General features: G+C 47.7%; 1 protein-coding gene across 4 annotated transcripts in view; it reads left to right on the top strand.

Moving 5' to 3' along the window:
• TRANK1 (tetratricopeptide repeat and ankyrin repeat containing 1) overlaps nucleotides 1-16,866 on the top strand; it is a 149,321-nt gene that overhangs the window by 121,050 nt on the left and 11,405 nt on the right. For 3 of the 4 annotated variants that reach the window (XM_085897817.1, XM_085897815.1, XM_085897816.1), the window contains exons 20-23: nucleotides 11,995-12,083; nucleotides 12,202-12,305; nucleotides 12,428-12,557; nucleotides 13,830-13,897. In XM_085897817.1, coding sequence (XP_085753943.1) covers nucleotides 11,995-12,083; nucleotides 12,202-12,305; nucleotides 12,428-12,557; nucleotides 13,830-13,897 — 391 coding nt within the window. Of the gene's footprint in view, nucleotides 1-11,994; nucleotides 12,084-12,201; nucleotides 12,306-12,427; nucleotides 12,558-13,829; nucleotides 13,898-15,040; nucleotides 15,784-16,866 lie in introns of those variants that run through there. The other variant, XM_085897818.1, reaches the window with a different exon arrangement.

The following is a 16,866-nucleotide window of genomic DNA, read 5'->3' as shown; positions in this document are numbered from 1 at the left end:
TAAGATATGTACTGTCTATTGTTCGGCGATAACTCACATACTCATTGTTAAAGACACCGTGGGATATTTTATGTCCATAAACTGATGCCAGTGGAAAGGTACCCAGTTTAACATCCTTGCAAATGCAGTGTCCTACTAACGAAGCACTAATCCAACTGTATAATTGGACTGAGGTGTGTGCGTGCTTGCATTTGTGTGCTTCCGCTCGCTTATTCGCGCGTGTTCTCAGATCTTCTAAAACATAGATCATTCTGTGACTCGGATTTCAACCAAACTTGGCTTAAGTATAAACTATCATGCAAAGATGAACTGTTTACACTTTGGGTTCAACAGGTCAAAAGCTTCAGGCCATATGCCCTTGAATTGAAAATCTTTGTTACCACAATAGTTTGTGAACCACTGAAGGCATTTTTAAACCAGATTTGGCATAAGTATGGACTGCGATTATGAGGATGAACTGATTCAATTTTGGGTTCAACAAGTGAAAGGTCATGTGCCCTTTGGGTCATTCCATGTCAAATCATCAAAGAATCTACCGTCATCTCTCAGATTTTTGTAAAACTTTGGGAACCAATTGGGACCCATGAAAAACGGCAAGAACTCAAATATTTTTGCTTACAGCCTCTTAAGTAGTGTGATACAGACTAACGAACTTTGGACTAATTAGCACGACGTCGCGAATTCAAATGGCCATATCTCTAAAAGTATAACACCAAGAGAGCTGGTTTTGGTGTCATTTTAAAGGTATTTTCATGCCCTATGAATTTGTCTGGGCAACATTTTCCTACCTCCAACCACAAAAAAAGTTATCACAAAATATAAACTTCAATCGTGAATCCCCAAAAAATGTATCCTACAAATTTCCTCAAATTCATCCCAGAGGTACCTTATGATGTCAAGAAGCTTCCACAAAAATTTTGTGATGGGCACTCCAATAGTTTCTGAGATATGAGCAACAATGTACATGCACGTATGGCATATAGGTTCAAAAATCAGCATTTGTAATGTATTATAAAATCAATAAGTGAGTTCAAGTACACAGTGTTCACTAACCTGACTGAGGCTTTCAATTTCCTCTTCAATGCAGCAACAGCAGCACTTGTTTCTTCCCCTCAGGCCCAGTTGAAAATGAAAGTATATGATACTGTTACGTCTGAGGAGGGGGGGGCTATGCATTCAAAGGGTAATTAGGATGTTTAATTAGGTATGCCATGCTGTTCGAGTTGTACCAGGATCTCGATGTAATAAGTAGCAATTCAGTGGTGATAAGTTGTCTAGTAAATGTCCATTTCTTTAAGGGGGAAATGATAATTGTCACGTAATTAGATAGGGAGACGGGTTAGGGTAAGTGTATATGCGTATCCCCTTTTAGTATTCCCTGTAGGCTTGCCGTGATGTAATAGGACAGTGCTGCGGATGGCTCCGCCCCTTGATCACAATTGGCGGAAGGCGACGGCGGAGGGCCAATAAAAGGGCTCGATTGGAAGTGACGAGAACTCGAGTATAAAAAGGTTCTGTTTGGGAAAAGAAGGGAGGAAGAGTGATAAAAAGAAAGCGTCTGGTCGAGGCTGTTGATCTCTGAGCGTGCTCTCTCTCGTTGAGCTGGTTCGTTCCTCGATTCGTCGTGTCTCGTGGCCTTGCTGTGCCTCGTGCCTCAGCTCGGTTGGCTCTGGAGTTCTGCTGGCTCGGAGTACGGGACTGAACGGCGGCCGGACCTGCCTCCCTCTCCTGCTCGCATCTTGGCGCCAGAACTGGCTCCCTGGTGGCTGTGAGTTGTCTTGGGCCTACACCAGGAGGTCAACACCACCAGGAACAGCACCACAGTGGCTGATCGGAGCTCACAGGCAGGAAACCGCGGCTCTGCGCGGAAGGGCTGACGTAACCTCGGCACCACCGTGTCTCCTGCCCCTGACGAGCACAACGCCAGCTCGTCCGGCACCAATCCAGTGACTGTTAAGTCGACACCACGGGCAAGCCTGACCACCAGCTACGTTGTGTGTGTGTGTGTGTGTGTGTGTGTGTGTGTGTGTGTGTGTGTGTGTGTGTGTGTGTGTGTGTGTGTGTGTGTGTGTGTGTGTGTGTGTGTGTGTGTGTGTGTGTGTGTGTACCTGGCGCCTTAGAGGGTTTGAGATTTGTATATCCATTGGAATTGTTTGTGTTTTCCCTACGCCTGAACCCACACCACCATCCCGTCGAATCGCCCCGGATCCCTCCTCTTGCCGAGTCTTATTATTATTTCTGGTTAGAGAAATAAACATTATTAACTCAGTGAAAAGTGACTCGTGCCACCTTCCTCGTCCCGTTTGCTGTGGAGCGATTAAAACCGCCATCTTTGGGTTATAAAAAATAAACCGCCTCCATCGTTTCGGCTCATTCTACGTTGGCGGAACTGTTCAAGTCCCGTGGACGTCACATTGGTGTCAGGGTGTTGGATGTTCGAACTCATCTAAATTATATTTGGCATCGGGAGAATATATCAGGATTAAAATCTCGCCACGAATTGGAATATAAAATTACTACAGAAAAGCGCGTGAGCGCGGGAAAATTTTGGCGGGATTTTTCAAATTAAATTTAATTGGCGGCAAACGGGACTTCTGCACCATGGCGGATGTGCAGATGTTGGAGGAGGAAGGCCACGTGTCGGGCAGCGAGTCGGGGGAAGAAGGGAGAGACGGGGGTAGGGTCAGAACCTCTCCCATTCCGAGCGTGGACCGTGCTTCATCGCCCGTAATGGAGCTGGCAGCGCCGGAAACTGGCGCGATGTCGATCCAGACAATGTTGGAAAGTTTAATGAGTGCAATTACAGCACAGAGGGCAGAAATAACAGATCAATTGGGGGTAATGGGGGAACAGTTGGGTGTACGGATTGATTTAATGAGGGATGAATTGGGGGAGAAGATGGAGAAAATGAAAACTGAGATGCACGAGTGTGTGGATGTTAAATTGGGGGAAATACAAAGTAAATTCGAGGATAGATTGGAGGAAACAAAGGTAGAAATTACATTGGAGGGGGAAAATATACGGAAAAAATTGGTAGATAAAATTGATGCAACGAACATTCGGGTTGATAAAGTGGATGAAGGCCTGGAACGTCATCGTGCCTGTGTGGATGCTCATATGCAGCTGCAAGTAGAAGAGTGGGGAGAGCTGAGGAAGCAAGGGATGAATTTGGCGGAGGAGGTCAAAGGATTGGAGGCTCGTTTGGACGAACAAGATAAAATTATGAGCCAAGATGAAGACTTGGATAAAGGCCTGGTCGAGCCGTCTTTTGTAAGTAGAGTGTCCGGGTTGGTTGAGGAGCAGCTACAAACTCGCAACGGAGCCTTGGAGGAGGTTGTGCAGGCCCAGAAGATCCTGCGGGAAGAGGTGAATCGGTCCATTCAACGTTTGGAACAGGAGGCAAAATTGACCCATGAGACCCTCACCACAAAACATCTTTGGCCACAGTGGGCTCCGAAATTGGATACGCAGCCACAAAGGTGTTTGATCCCTGGGCTGGATTCGGACAAGGGAGAAACTGGGAAGTGGGCCACCGGAAAAGTGATCCCCCTGGTAAATTTTGACGGGTCAAGGAGCCTTGAAGCTTTTCTGACGCAATTTGAGTGTATTTCCCGACTAAACAGGTGGAATGAGCGGGAACGTACAGGGAATTTGGTGGCAACGTTGCGGGGACCAGCCGCTGATGTGTTAAACTTGATCGCGGAGGGGATGTTAACCAGCTCCCACATTTGCGAGGCGTTGAGCCGTCGGTTTGGGTTCGCGGCAAACTGTGATCTGGTGTGGGCCCAGCTCCAGCACCGCAGATTAAAGTCGGGCGAGACAGTGCAGGAGCTAGCACAGGACATTTACCAATCAGTCAGGATCGCGTATCGGGACCTAACAGTGGAGGCGTGGGACAGACTGGCACTAGAGAAATTTTTTGCTGCTCTTCCAGACCCTGAGGTCCGAGCGCTGGTGGAGTTACAGGATCCACCCACCGTTCACCGAGCGGCCGAGTGTGCGGCCAGACTGGCCTTCTGGAGTCGGCCGGGTCTGGTGCCCGAGAGGCCATCGGTGACGATCCGACAGGCGGAGATTCGGGATTAGGGAGGGGGGCTGGGAGAAATTGGCATTACCCAAATGCTTCAGGAGATGAATCCTCCTGCTGAACCGCCAGGTCTATCCGAGGTGCCCTTACATAGGTCGAGTCCGGAAATCACTGTCGGGGGTCGGGGAGACTAGATCGGGCTGAGCTTATAGGGCCATGCTCGGCTGGTGAGATTGTGGCAAATTGCCCTCCTTTGGTGAAAATAGTGAATTGTGGGAAAATTGGCATGGGTTTGTAAGTTCTGCTGGGTTTTAGAGTGACAATAGGGACAGTGGGTAATTGGTAACAAAGCGGGCACGAGTGGCTGTCCAATGGCTGGTGCGTGGATCGGATGAGGAGAAGTGTTGTGTGAGTTGTTTCAAGTTAAGAAGTGAATTGTATGGTGCACACATAGATTTTTTTTATTGGACATGGTGTGGTAACAGGGAAGGTCATGGTCGGTGAAGTGTTAGAAATGCAGGTGTCACATGTAAGGCCGATGGGGTGGGGGGAGTCATGTGGGTTTTGTGGGTGGGGATGATGTGCTTGTCTGCAGAGATTGCTGAGGCTCACGGTGAGCGTGAATTGCGACCCCCTTCAAGGAGATTCACCCCTGGTGGCTGATGGTGACAGTGTCTGGAGGCAACTGGGAGAGGGTCTGGTTGGGCGACCAAGGCGGGTAGGACCTTGGCGACCCAGGAAGGCCAGAGGAGCTCGTGAGACCCCTTCCAGTGTGTTGTACTGGGTGAGAGCTGATGGCTACCAGGGAAGTGGGAATCAAAGGGAGCGGGGCGGAGAAACGTCCGGGTTGGACTAAAGCTTACCTGTGGGCATGGTTGCACCTGAGATGCCCCATCATCTTGTGGTAACCCACCCCACGGCCATGACGGGATGCAGCCTGCATCATTAAAATGGGGACCATGACCTAGAAATGTGATGATGAGCATGGTGTGAGTGTTGTGAAGATGTGTGAGTCCCACTCGATCCCGCACAACTTGACATGTGCAGCAGGGGCATGATGTCCGCATAATTTTGGGGTCAAGCAAATTTGAAAATTGGCTCCCCAGGTAATGCTGGGTCTATTCGCATCCACTGGGGGACGCGGTCAAGTGTAAATATCCCGTTAATAGTGTCGTTAAGGCTTAGACTAGGAATGTAAAGTATAAGTGTTGTGTTTTTGTGGAACCTTTTGTTTCCCCTCCCCAGATCACTGGAAGAGTGTTGGACAAGAGCGATGATCCAGAGGATGGAGTGCAACTTCGCTCAGTGCTCTCATGTGATAAAAAAAAAAAAACGAATGATTGTTTAGGCGAGGATAAGGCCATAAGGGGGTAGTACATTAAGCAGAATAAGTAAGTTAGCTGTGGCTCGCTGCCCATTGCCCCTCCTACTTTATTTCGTTAGGTTAATTAGGTGTGAGTCAGTAAGTGTTAAGGCTGGTACGGTAGCGCCTGTGATATACCTTGCAGGAGCTGCAGTAGCAGAGGAGGGGGCAGTGTTACGTTTGAGGGGGGGGTATGCATTCAAAGGGTAATTAGGATGTTTAATTAGGTATGCCATGCTGTTCGAGTTTACCAGGATCTCGATGTAATAAGTAGCAATTCAGTGGTGATAAGTTGTCTAGTAAATGTCCATTTCTTTAAGGGGTAAATGATAATTGTCACGTAGTTAGATAGGGAGACGGTTTCGGGTAAGTGTATATGCGTATCCCCTTTTAGTATTCCCTGTAGGCTTGCCGTGATGTAATAGGACAGTGCTGCAGATGGCTCCGCCCCTTGATCACAAATGGCGGAAGGCGATGGCGGAGGGCCAATAAAAGGGCTCGATTGAAAGTGACGAGAACTCGAGTATAAAAAGGTTCTGTTTGGGAAAAGAAGGGAGGAAGAGTGATAAAAAGAAAGCGTCTGGTCGAGGCTGTTGATCTTTGAGCGTGCTCTCTCTCGTTGAGCTGGTTCGTTCCTCGATTCGTCGTGTCTCGTGGCCTTGCTGTGCCTCGTGCCTCACCTCGGTTGGCTCTGGAGTTCTGCTGGCTCAGAGTACGGGACCGAACGGCGGCCAGACCTGCCTCCCTCTCCTGCTCGCATCTTGGCGCCAGAACTGGCTCCCTGGTGGCTGTGAGTGTAGTGTCGTGGCAGAGATGCTTAGCAGGCAGACACGAGCGGGGGAACAGTCGAGCCGGGCTGTGTTGTACAAGCGCGAGCGCGGGCATACTCTGCCCGCGGCTCTCCTTTATTACGTACTCAGTGCACTCACAAGCCGTGGCGACTACGGCATCACTACGACGCCTCAGGCGGCGCGCACTCCTTATATCCCTGGCAGACACGATGCTCACGACGACCACTCCCCCCATCATCATGCCCTGCCCCGCAGGCCCGTAGGCTATACCACACTCCTCCCTCCTAAAATCATGATTATTAAATGATCACCATCATAATAAGCATTAACAGCACGAAGTACTACGGTATAACAGCAGACAAGGTACAAAAAAGAAAACAGCGAAGTATAAAAGCACATCACATCATATAACGTGTGGAAGCGAGCTAGTGGAGCTGCAATGGCCAGGTTCCGAAGACGGAGGTGCACACAGCACCTACCAAACTCTGACCGCGTTACCGATATGAAGCAGCAAGGCGAGAAGCACAGCAGCACTACACAGCGAAAACGCCCCCAGGCGGCTCATGCTTACATGGCCTTCGGCGAGGCCGCGGCGACCTCCCGAGCAAACCTCCCCCGGCACCATCAAACGCCTCCGGCCCACAAGGCGTCCCACCTCCCCCAGCCAGACCTGAAGCAGATAAACATTCCGAGGCCGGAAGCCCGCTGTCTGGAAGCCGTGGCGCCAGCGCCAGACTCGATTGACCTTGGATGGGGGCGCTGAACAGCGCCGCTGGCTGGATGCAACCAATGGCCCACAACAACCCACGCACCACAATCAGTTGAGATGCCAACGCCCGTCTAAACGGCCTTGAGCGAACACGGAGAGCTGCGCCCCCGGCGCCAGGCACGTCTGACCTTGCCGAAACCAGAGGTGGGGGTAACGCTGACCAGCGCACCAGCCCTGGCTACGAGTGGACCTCCGAGACCCACACGGCAGTTAGACGGTAGCAACTCCATTCAAACCACACTTCAACCATAGGCTCGTCATAAATCAATAAGAACATCATTTGAACCATTGCAAACTCATTTTTCCATACAGCGCGTTCTTTCGACAAAATCCCTGCACATGACAAAGCAACTACCCGCGGCCCGGGGCAATGGAAGGCCAACCAAACCTTTTTATTCGCTACCACCTCTCCCAAAGCCACCACATCACATTGACCATACTGCAAAACCCATCGATTGATCTCCGCCAAACCCATTCCCACACCTGAACTGTCGGCATTTATTTCAACAACGTTAAACCGCATCACTCGAGCAATGAAAACCAAATATGCAATGAACAGCAACCCATAACCCACATCACGAGTCCGTCTCTTGGTTGTCGACTCGATGTTGCGACTCGCGACTTCCTTTAACGCCACGGGCTCACCGCAACCCGTTGAAGCTGCCCGACCAACACAGGCGCGCATTGCCTCATGAACGCCGCCGAAGCACGAGAACTCATCGCGAGAGCTGGCACGGCTCCCACTGCTCCCGAACCGCACATCACCGTTGCAGGCAGCAACGAACGGCCGCTCCCGTTGTATCGATGCGGCTCCCGCCGCCAGAACCTCGCCCTCGGGTCTCGACGAAAGCATCGAAGAGAGCACCGGCACACCTGGAGGTACGAACTGGAGATCCAGCCCGAGGTGCGCCAGCCAGTCCCGACCCAAAAGGGCGGGCCCCTCCCCTCGCCCCACGAACACCGAGAGTCGGGCGCGTCGACCTCGGTAGCGCACCGAGACGTCGGCCCTCGCAAGCGGTGCAATCGCTTCACCGGTGTACGTGTACAGCGACAAGGTCGTCTCGACTAGGCGAACACCGCGAAGACCACGAGCCGCCTGCTCGCCCATGACCGACACTGCAGCCCCGGTGTCCACGCAAAACACGGTCGGCTCGCCATTCACTTCGACCTCCACCGTGAACGGCGTCGTCACCTCCGGACCAACGGAAAATAGACTCAACCGTGGTTGCATCTCCTGCTCCGGCCCGCCGGCATCGCCATGCCCCGGCTGCAGGCCGATCTCCAGGTCACTGGGGTCCTCCCGCACCTCGCCATCCAAGACCCCAACGGAGGCCCCCGCCATCCGACACACACGCTTCAAATGTCCCACTTGTGACAATGCAAACACACGGTGTTCTTATACGGGCACATTCGTCGCAGGTGTGGACCACCACACCCCAGCACCCCTGGAAATCCACCTCGCTCCCGGTGCGACCGTGCTGCGGTGCGCGCCCTCGTCCCGCACCGCCAGACGCGCGTGCGACCTGCGGCACCTGGGTCATCGTGCGGACCCCAGGCTGCGCGACCTGTGGCGCCTGGGTCATCGCGTGAACTCCGGGATGTGCGACCTGCGGCACCTGGGTCACCGCGTGGACCTCGGGATCAGCCTACATGCCCCAGCTGGAGCTACTCATTACGTCCTGGCCAGCGATGGTGCGGACATCCGTGAGTGTCTGCTCGACAGACGAAGCAGTCCCGACCGCCGAGTCGAATGTGACGTCGGTCAACCGCAGGATGGCTGCTACCATCTTCACGTCTCGCAGACCAGAAATAAAACTATCTCTGAGTCGTGCCGGACGCTCCTCTGCCGTGAACTTGCAAGGCACGGCCGAATGCTTCACCCGTGCTACGAAATCTGCAACGCGCTCCTCGCCACCCTTCGCGAGGTGATCGAACTGGAACCGCGCGAGCTGCAACGACTTCTCTGGCGCCAAGTGGGTCTTCATTTTCGCCACGATGTCCTGAAACGATAGCCCGTCATCACTGGGCTTATCTGGAGCCACCAAATCACTCAGCAGCCAGTAGTGCTCCGTTGATTGTGAGGCGAGCAAGATCGACTTGCGTTTTTCTCCATCATCTACATCATTCGCGCGGAAGTAGCAACCCAATTGTTCAGAAAACAACTCGAAGTCATCTCCCCCGAAAATGGGCACGCGCCCGTGCGCCGTGCCCCGACCTTCTGCCATGCTCGTGCTGGCGAGACCCTTGGCTCCGTAGCCTGGAACCGCACGGGTTATTCGCTGCCGCCCTGCACACGCCGATCCGAAGATCCTCGTCAGCCAACTGTAGTGTCGTGGCAGAGATACTTAGCAGGCAGACACGAGCGGGGGAACAGTCGAGCCGGGCTGTGTTGTACAAGCGCGAGCGTGGGCGTACTCTGCCCGCAGCTCTCCTTTATTACGTACTCAGTACACTCACAAGCCGTGGCGACTACGGCATCACTACGACGCCTCAAGCGGCGCGCACTCTTTATATCCCTGGCAGACACGATGCTCACGACGACCACTCCCCCCATCATCATGCCCTGCCCCGCAGGCCCGCAGGCTATACCACAGTGAGCGGTCTTGGGCCTACACCAGGAGGTCGACACCACCAGGAACAGCACCACGGTGGCTGGTCAGAGCTCACAGGCAGGAAACCGCGGCTCTGCGCAGAAGGGCTGACGGAACCTCGGCACCACCGTGTCTCCTGCCCCTGACGAGCGCAACGCCAGCTCGTCCGGCACAATCCAGTGACTGTTATGTCGACACCACGGGCAAGCCTGACCACCAGCTACGTTGTGTGTGTGTGTGTGTGTGTGTGTGTGTGTGTGTGTGTGTGTGTGTGTGTGTGTGTGTGTGTGTGTGTGTGTGTGTGTGTGTGTGTGTGTGTGTGTGTGTGTGTGTGTGTGTGTGTGTGTGTGTGTGTGTGTGTGTGTGTGTGTGTGTACCTGGCACCTTAGAGGGTTTGAGATTTGTATATCCATTGGAATTGTTTGTGTTTTCCCCACGCCCGAACCCACACCACCATCCCGTCGAATCTCCCCGGATCCCTCCTCTTGCCGAGTCTTCTTATTATTTCTGGTTTGAGAAATAAACATTATTAACTCAGTGAAAAGCGACTCGTGCCACCTTCCTCGTCCCGTTTGCTGTAGAGCGATTAAAACCGCCATCTTTGGGTTATAAAAAATAAACCGCCTCCATCGTTTCGGCTCATTCTACATTGGCGGGACTGTTAAAGTCCCGTGGACGTCACAATACTTCAACGCAATTGATGGTCGTTCCCTGTGTTCCCTGTCATGGCTAGGATAGAATGATTGTATAATACATTACAAATGCTGATTTTCGAACCTATATGCCATACGTACATGTACATTATTGCTCATATCTCAGAAACTATTGGAGTGCCCATCACAAAACTTATGTGGAAGCTTCTTGACATCATTAAGGTACCTCTGGGATGAATTTAAGGAAATTTGAAGGATACATTTTTTGGGGATTCACGATTGAAGTTTATATTTTGTGATAACTTCTTTGTGGTTGGAGGTTGGAAAATGTTGCCCAGACAAATTCATAGGGCATGAAAATACCTTTAAAATTACACCAAAACCAGCTCTCTAGTTGTTATACTTTTAGAGATATGGCCATTTGAATTCGCGACGTCGTGCTAATTAGTCCAAAGTTCGTTAGTCTATATCTCACTAATTAAGAGGCTTTTAGCAAAAATATTTGAGTTCTTGCCGTTTTTCATGCGTCCCAATTGGTTCCCAAAGTTTTACAAAAATCTGAGAGATGACGGCAGATTCTTTGATGATTTGACATGGAATGACCCCTTTGAAAAATCATTTTGCAGACGATATCTCAAGTTAGAAGCATCTGATCTTGTCTCTTCTACATTTCTCTTTTCTCTTTCATGGGATGTTTACCCTTTTATGTTGACTTTATTATTTTTTTCATTTCTCCTTTACTTGATATGTCATAACAGTAGGTTGACATCTAATGTGGGCAAACACATATCTAGTTTTGGAGTGATAGTTATCTGTGATTCAGCAAATCATTGCAGAAATTGTGAACAGATGCATCAGACTTTTGCTAATTTGGGTATTCCCCCTTGTTTGCCTCAACATTTGGTTGAATATGTTTTATTCTTACAGTCTACTTTCTAATGTCATCTTATTAACAGCCAGGGTTATTTAGTGTTAGTTTTTTTTTAAGCCTTTAATTGATAAAGAATGTGTCTTTTTTGTGCACGTTGGTTGCCTCTTATTGCTCTAATTTCACCGAACTATCTCCACCACCTCGTCTGAATGCACTGTTTGCATAAAAACTCTGGAGGGGTATTTCATGTTGCCAACAGGTCAGATTCTGATTGGATGGCTTCAGAACAATTAAAAATGTGACATTTCTGCTTTGAAATTTATTATCTTGGTGGCTTTCTTTTCATACATTGAGCCTGGTGTTGGCTTAGTGGTTAGGGTGGCTGGCTTGGGATCCTAAAGTCCTGAGTTCAAGCCCCGTTGGCTGCTGAATTAACACCAGGGGGTTGACTCAGCCTGTCATCCTTCCGAGGTCGGCGAAATGAGTACCAGTGTACTGGTCCCGGTGTATGCCCCGGTTAGAATAGGTGTTCCATATCCCTGTGTGTCGTAAGAGGCGACCAGCGTTGGCGTCAGGAAGGGCATCCGGCCATAAAACATTGCCTCAAGAAAAGCTAACCCCTGCACAGCAGGGGAAAATGGCTGTAAAAATGGCTGTGTGTGTGTGCGACGTGCGTGTGTGCTTTCTTTTCATACATTCCGGTCTCAGCTTAAAATCCTTGTGCTAATGATAGGCCATGTATATTTCTGGGTTATACACCATCTTTCCTAAGCACTGTCCATATGTTTCATTTACTATCTGTCTGCATGAGTCTGAGACGTCTACAATCTCACTCAGTAACTAAATCTTTGGCCTCCAACAAGGATTTGGACCTTTAAAAAAAGAAAAGAGAAGCTGTCCTCATGGAAAAATAATTAATTTGTTTGCAGTACTTGATGACAACTTGTTTGCAAAGTCATCTTCAGTTGAGGAATGGAATACCCAAGGAGACTACTTTTTCAAGCATCGTCGTTGGAAGGTGTGTCGAGATAGCAGTTCCTCTCAATGAGCTGTTGTCTGGGGTTTTACATTTGTTCCTCATGAAACTGTTCAAGTGCACTTTTGCTGAGCACATACTAACCATTCCAATCTCACAGGTGGCAGCAAAATGTTATCACAAAGGTGAAAACTCGATGAAAGAAAAGCTTGCACTTGCACACAACACAGTGCTTCAGCTGAGACCTGAGAAAGGCAACCAGAAGTAAGTTCAAATTTTATAATTCATTGCATCATTTGCACATTGGAGCGTCAAAAACGAATTTTGTTCTTAAATCTTTGTTTTTATCTCGCTAATCCTACCTTTTCGTTTGGGTGTTCTTGTAGGAATGCACAGCAGTATCTGAGCTTGGCTAAAACGTATCTCGAGTGTGGGATGCCCCAGCTTGGGCTCAAGTGCCTTCAGAATGCAAAGGAGTTCATGCTTTGTGCTGAGCTCTGTGAACGGATGGGAAAGGTTTGTCCGCGAAATGAGGAAACTTGCACCAACCTGAAATCTCGGAGTTTGAAATCCGATTTGCTGCGAATAATGATTACTTCTGAAAAATGCTTATTTTGATTACTTTACAGTCTTCACAAATAAATGACAGCTCACCAGAATATGGCTGCAAAGTGTAATTACAACACAAATTTGCTGTAGCATTTCACTTTGGCCATCTATTTATTTTGTGTCTGTCATTACTGAGGCCACTCTGATTGGTTACTCTTGACAGTGTTAAAAACAAAGACCTCCAATGTCAAAGACTGGGGGGGGGGAGGGGGGAGGAATCAAAGGTAGAAATTCAAGTGGAGATCAGAGTTTAAAACGAGTGAAGAGAGGCACATAAAGGTGAAATAAAAGGATGGGTTTTATAGCTTCTGCATATCTTTGAGTATTGAGCATAATGAGTGAATGAATTACTCTTTGGGAAAGATTAAGTCTGGTGTTGGCTTCGTGGTTAGGGTGGCGGCTTGGGATCCTAGGGTCCTGAGGTCAAGCCCTGTTGGCTGCTGAATTAAAATACACCAGAAGGTTGACTCAGCCTGTCATCCTTCCAAGGTCGGCAAAATGAGTACCAGTGTACCGGTAAGGGCGACACTGCATCAGCGGCATAGCTGCGTCCTACCCAATGATGCAACCAGCAGCCACAAGCTGCACTCGATAGAGAGAGGGAAAGATTAATTTGACTAAAAGTAATTAATCATTGATCAAGGGTAAGTTCTTCACTGTGCATTGCTATGGAGTACCACCCAAAAAGGACAGCATGCAATAGTCGTGTCGATTTTTTTACAAGTTTGCATTAATGTCATTCTTGAACAGTGCTGTTTCTGCGTTAAACAGGGTAGGGAATGTGAGGCATGTGCATCGAGAAGGGATAGGAAGTTGGGAGGAAAATGGGTTAAAGGGAGGGAAGTAACTTATCAAAAATGTCCCATTTTTCATATGTGTTAAATAGACATCTCCGTGGAGACCAAAAAGTTAGAAGTGCACTGTACTTTTACCTGCTAATGTTGGAAATGTGCTCAATACAGTATACTGTACCCAAACTGTTATTGGATAATTCCACCGCTCCATGCTCTCCTGAGATTGTCATCACATACATAGTCTCTGACATGAAAGTTCTTCATAGTCTTCTACATAGTCTCTGACATGAAAGGAGATATGTGGGAAATATTTCCAGCTATTTTCAGACATTGTGATGTTTCTACAGTGGCAAACCATTTTCATTCCATTGTGCATGTCCCACAGTTTCAGGAGGCTGTGAATTGGTACAGCAAAGCACAATGCTTTGACAAAGTTGCTCATGTGGTGGAAAGGTGAGACCTTGTGGTTTTTTTTTGGTTTTTTTGGCATTGTCAATAGTAACAGTTGCCATTATACGACGTAGTTATGGCAGAGCCATTAAGTTTTTGCATCCACTTATACCATTTTCTGATTATTTGGGAGAAGGAGGGAAATCTTGAAAATAGGTATTGTAGTTTGCAGTTATTTAAAAAGCAAGTGGAGATTCTCCACAATGCATGCATTTGTTAAAACATTGTTAAAACAGTGCTGTTTGCATTCTAATGCTTATACAGGGTGACAATGCATGAACACATTTGTTTTGTTGATAAATTGTTTTATTGAAACAGTATACCTTATACCACATATCTAAAAGAACATAGTATGGAACTAAAATGGCACTCGGTAGAGCACATACAGTACCTCCACCAGGCTGAACAGTTTACGTTTTGTATCCCACTAATCTGGACCTGAACCAAAATCGAATCGGCTTCTTCTCGTCATCTAACCAACTCATCCACCAAGTTTTGTCATAAGTCATCCATAACATTTTGAGATTTCATGCTATACTGTCGGACCCCGCTATTTGCAGATTTGCTATTTGTGGCTGATAAAATGCAATCTGCTTCAACATTTGTGGCTCTGTGCCTCATCTTTTCATGTTTTTTGTTTGTTTTTTCGCTGGCATATTCGTGTTTTTGGGGTTTTTTTGGTTTTTTTCGTGGGCGTATTTGTGATTTTTCATGGGATTTTTGATTTTTTTCCTTATGAATCACATACCGCCAGGAACCTATCCCCTTTTTTCCCATTGAAACAATGCCCCGACATTTGTGGATTCGACATTCGTGGTATTTTCCAGAAACATATCCCCCGCGAACAGCGGGGTCCGACAGTATACAGTTTTTAGCTTTATCTCACTCAATGGTGAAGAATCACTTAATTTCTCCGATCCGGATCCGGATTCGGATCTTCACCAAAATTGAATCAATTTGTCCATATCGGACACCCAACCTGGCCACAAAGTTTCGTACAAATCCGTCCATAATGTTTTGAGATATCGTGCTATATATCGTTTTTAGCCCAATCACTCGATGGAGAAGAGGCACTGCCTTAAAAAATTTTTTTATAGTTTCTAGATCAGGATCAATTCATCCTCATCATACATCCTCCTTGTCCAGCAAATTTTGTCCGAATTCATCCACAACTTTTTGAGATATCCTGCTCACAGACAGATTGAGGTGAAAACCTAACCTCCATCCACCTTCGGTGGCAGAGGTAAATATTTATGACATTCACACTTCTTCATTTCTTGAAAATGACTGATGTCAGATAATTCCCGTTGAAATGTATGCATTCACGGCAACGGAAAAAGTTTTCCATTACATGCGGAAGTGCTTTAGAGGAAATGCGACTTATTTCATCGGGGATTGTCTGTCGGTTTCACTGCTGTGACACTTGGAATTTGTTGGGATATCGACTAAGATCCTTCTTCACAATTGTACACACAGTTTCCCAGTTAATACCTGGCTATTGAGGTTTCCTTCTTGCTGACTTATTTGGGCTCTGTTGGACTGCTTCTCTCTCTTTCAACTGTTTCTTCAGTTCTTCCTGAATCCCTTCGCCCTGACCTTTTTGCATCCGTTACACTGCCAGTTGTCCTGTGTACTTTAACATAGTGCAATTTTGAATTACGTGTGGACCATGTTCACAAACCAAACTTTGCCAGAAACTGTCTTTGAGCAATCGTTATAGACTGGTGATTGGCAAAATATAGCTACACAATGGCTGCTCTGTGTTCCATGCTCCATTTGTCCATTTTTGGTTTTGATGATTGGGTTCAATTTTCCATAGCTTAGTCCTTCACGTCACCTGAAAAAAAAAAACAGGTATTTATTATGAAGAATTGTTCATGATTAAAATATGTTCATTAATTATTTGCCACCCTGTATTTAGCTTTACCCTTTCCCAAAGGGACAGCATAGCTGTGGCTATTGGTGTGCCTATGCAGATCTACTTTAATACAGATCATTGTCAAAGGTTTGTAGATAGATGTAAGGTATTCGCAATAGATTACACTGGTCAACAATTTTTTACTTTCTGAATGTTGTCTAGATTTCTACAAGTGAATTAGGGTATTCTGGCACTGCTGAATCAGGAAATGGCATCCGTTTCTCTCCATCAGGTCAGGTTTTTGTGCTAAGTTGATTTGAAAAAATCAGATCTTGTGACAAAATCAATTACATTTTTGTGGCATTATCAGCTGATTTTTGTCAACACATATCATCCTAAACATGTTTTTAAGAAAAAAAAATGTTTTGCCAACAACATTTATTGATTACATGATAGAAACATCGATTACTGTCATCTGAATGGTGGGCATTGATAAAGGTAAGTACAAGTAAATTGCATGTTGCGTCACCACTGTTCAAACTTCAGGGCTTGAACTTCCGTTTCTTCGAACTCCTGGAATGTTCAGTGGCAGGGAGGTCTCTCTTCAGATTCCAACAGTAGTCAGCCATCATGACTGCGTCCCAGCGACCCTGATACCTGGTCTCCATCTCCTTCATGTCCTGATGGAATCTCTCCCCCTGCTCGTCACTCATTGAACCCAGGTTCTCAGGAAACCGGTTCATATGTGAAAATAGGTAGTGCATCTTGATGCTCATGTTGCAGCCCAGGTTTCTGAAAGCAGTCAGCATGTTGTTGACAAGTTCTGCGTAGTTTCTGGCCTTATTGTTGCCAAGAAAGTTCTTCACTACCAAAACAAATGTCTTCCACGCTTCCAGTTCCACTTCGTTCATTGAGTTTTTGAACTCTGGATCTCTGATGAGCTGACGGATCTGAGAACCATCAAAGATGCCAGCTTTCAACTTCTCCATGGTCAATCCTGGAAAAGCCTGGCACAAGTAAGTGAAGCAGTCACCATCTTTGTCCAGAGCCTTGGTGAACTGCTTGATTAAGCCGAGCTTGATGTGCAGCGGTGGGAAGAGTATTCTGTCTCTGT

The sequence above is a fragment of the Eptatretus burgeri genome, chromosome 10 (assembly GCF_056783735.1).
Source record: "Eptatretus burgeri isolate ZD-2024b chromosome 10, Ebu_testis_v1, whole genome shotgun sequence".
Lineage (NCBI taxonomy): Eukaryota > Metazoa > Chordata > Myxini > Myxiniformes > Myxinidae > Eptatretus > Eptatretus burgeri.
This window is presented reverse-complemented; position numbering and strand designations above follow the sequence as displayed.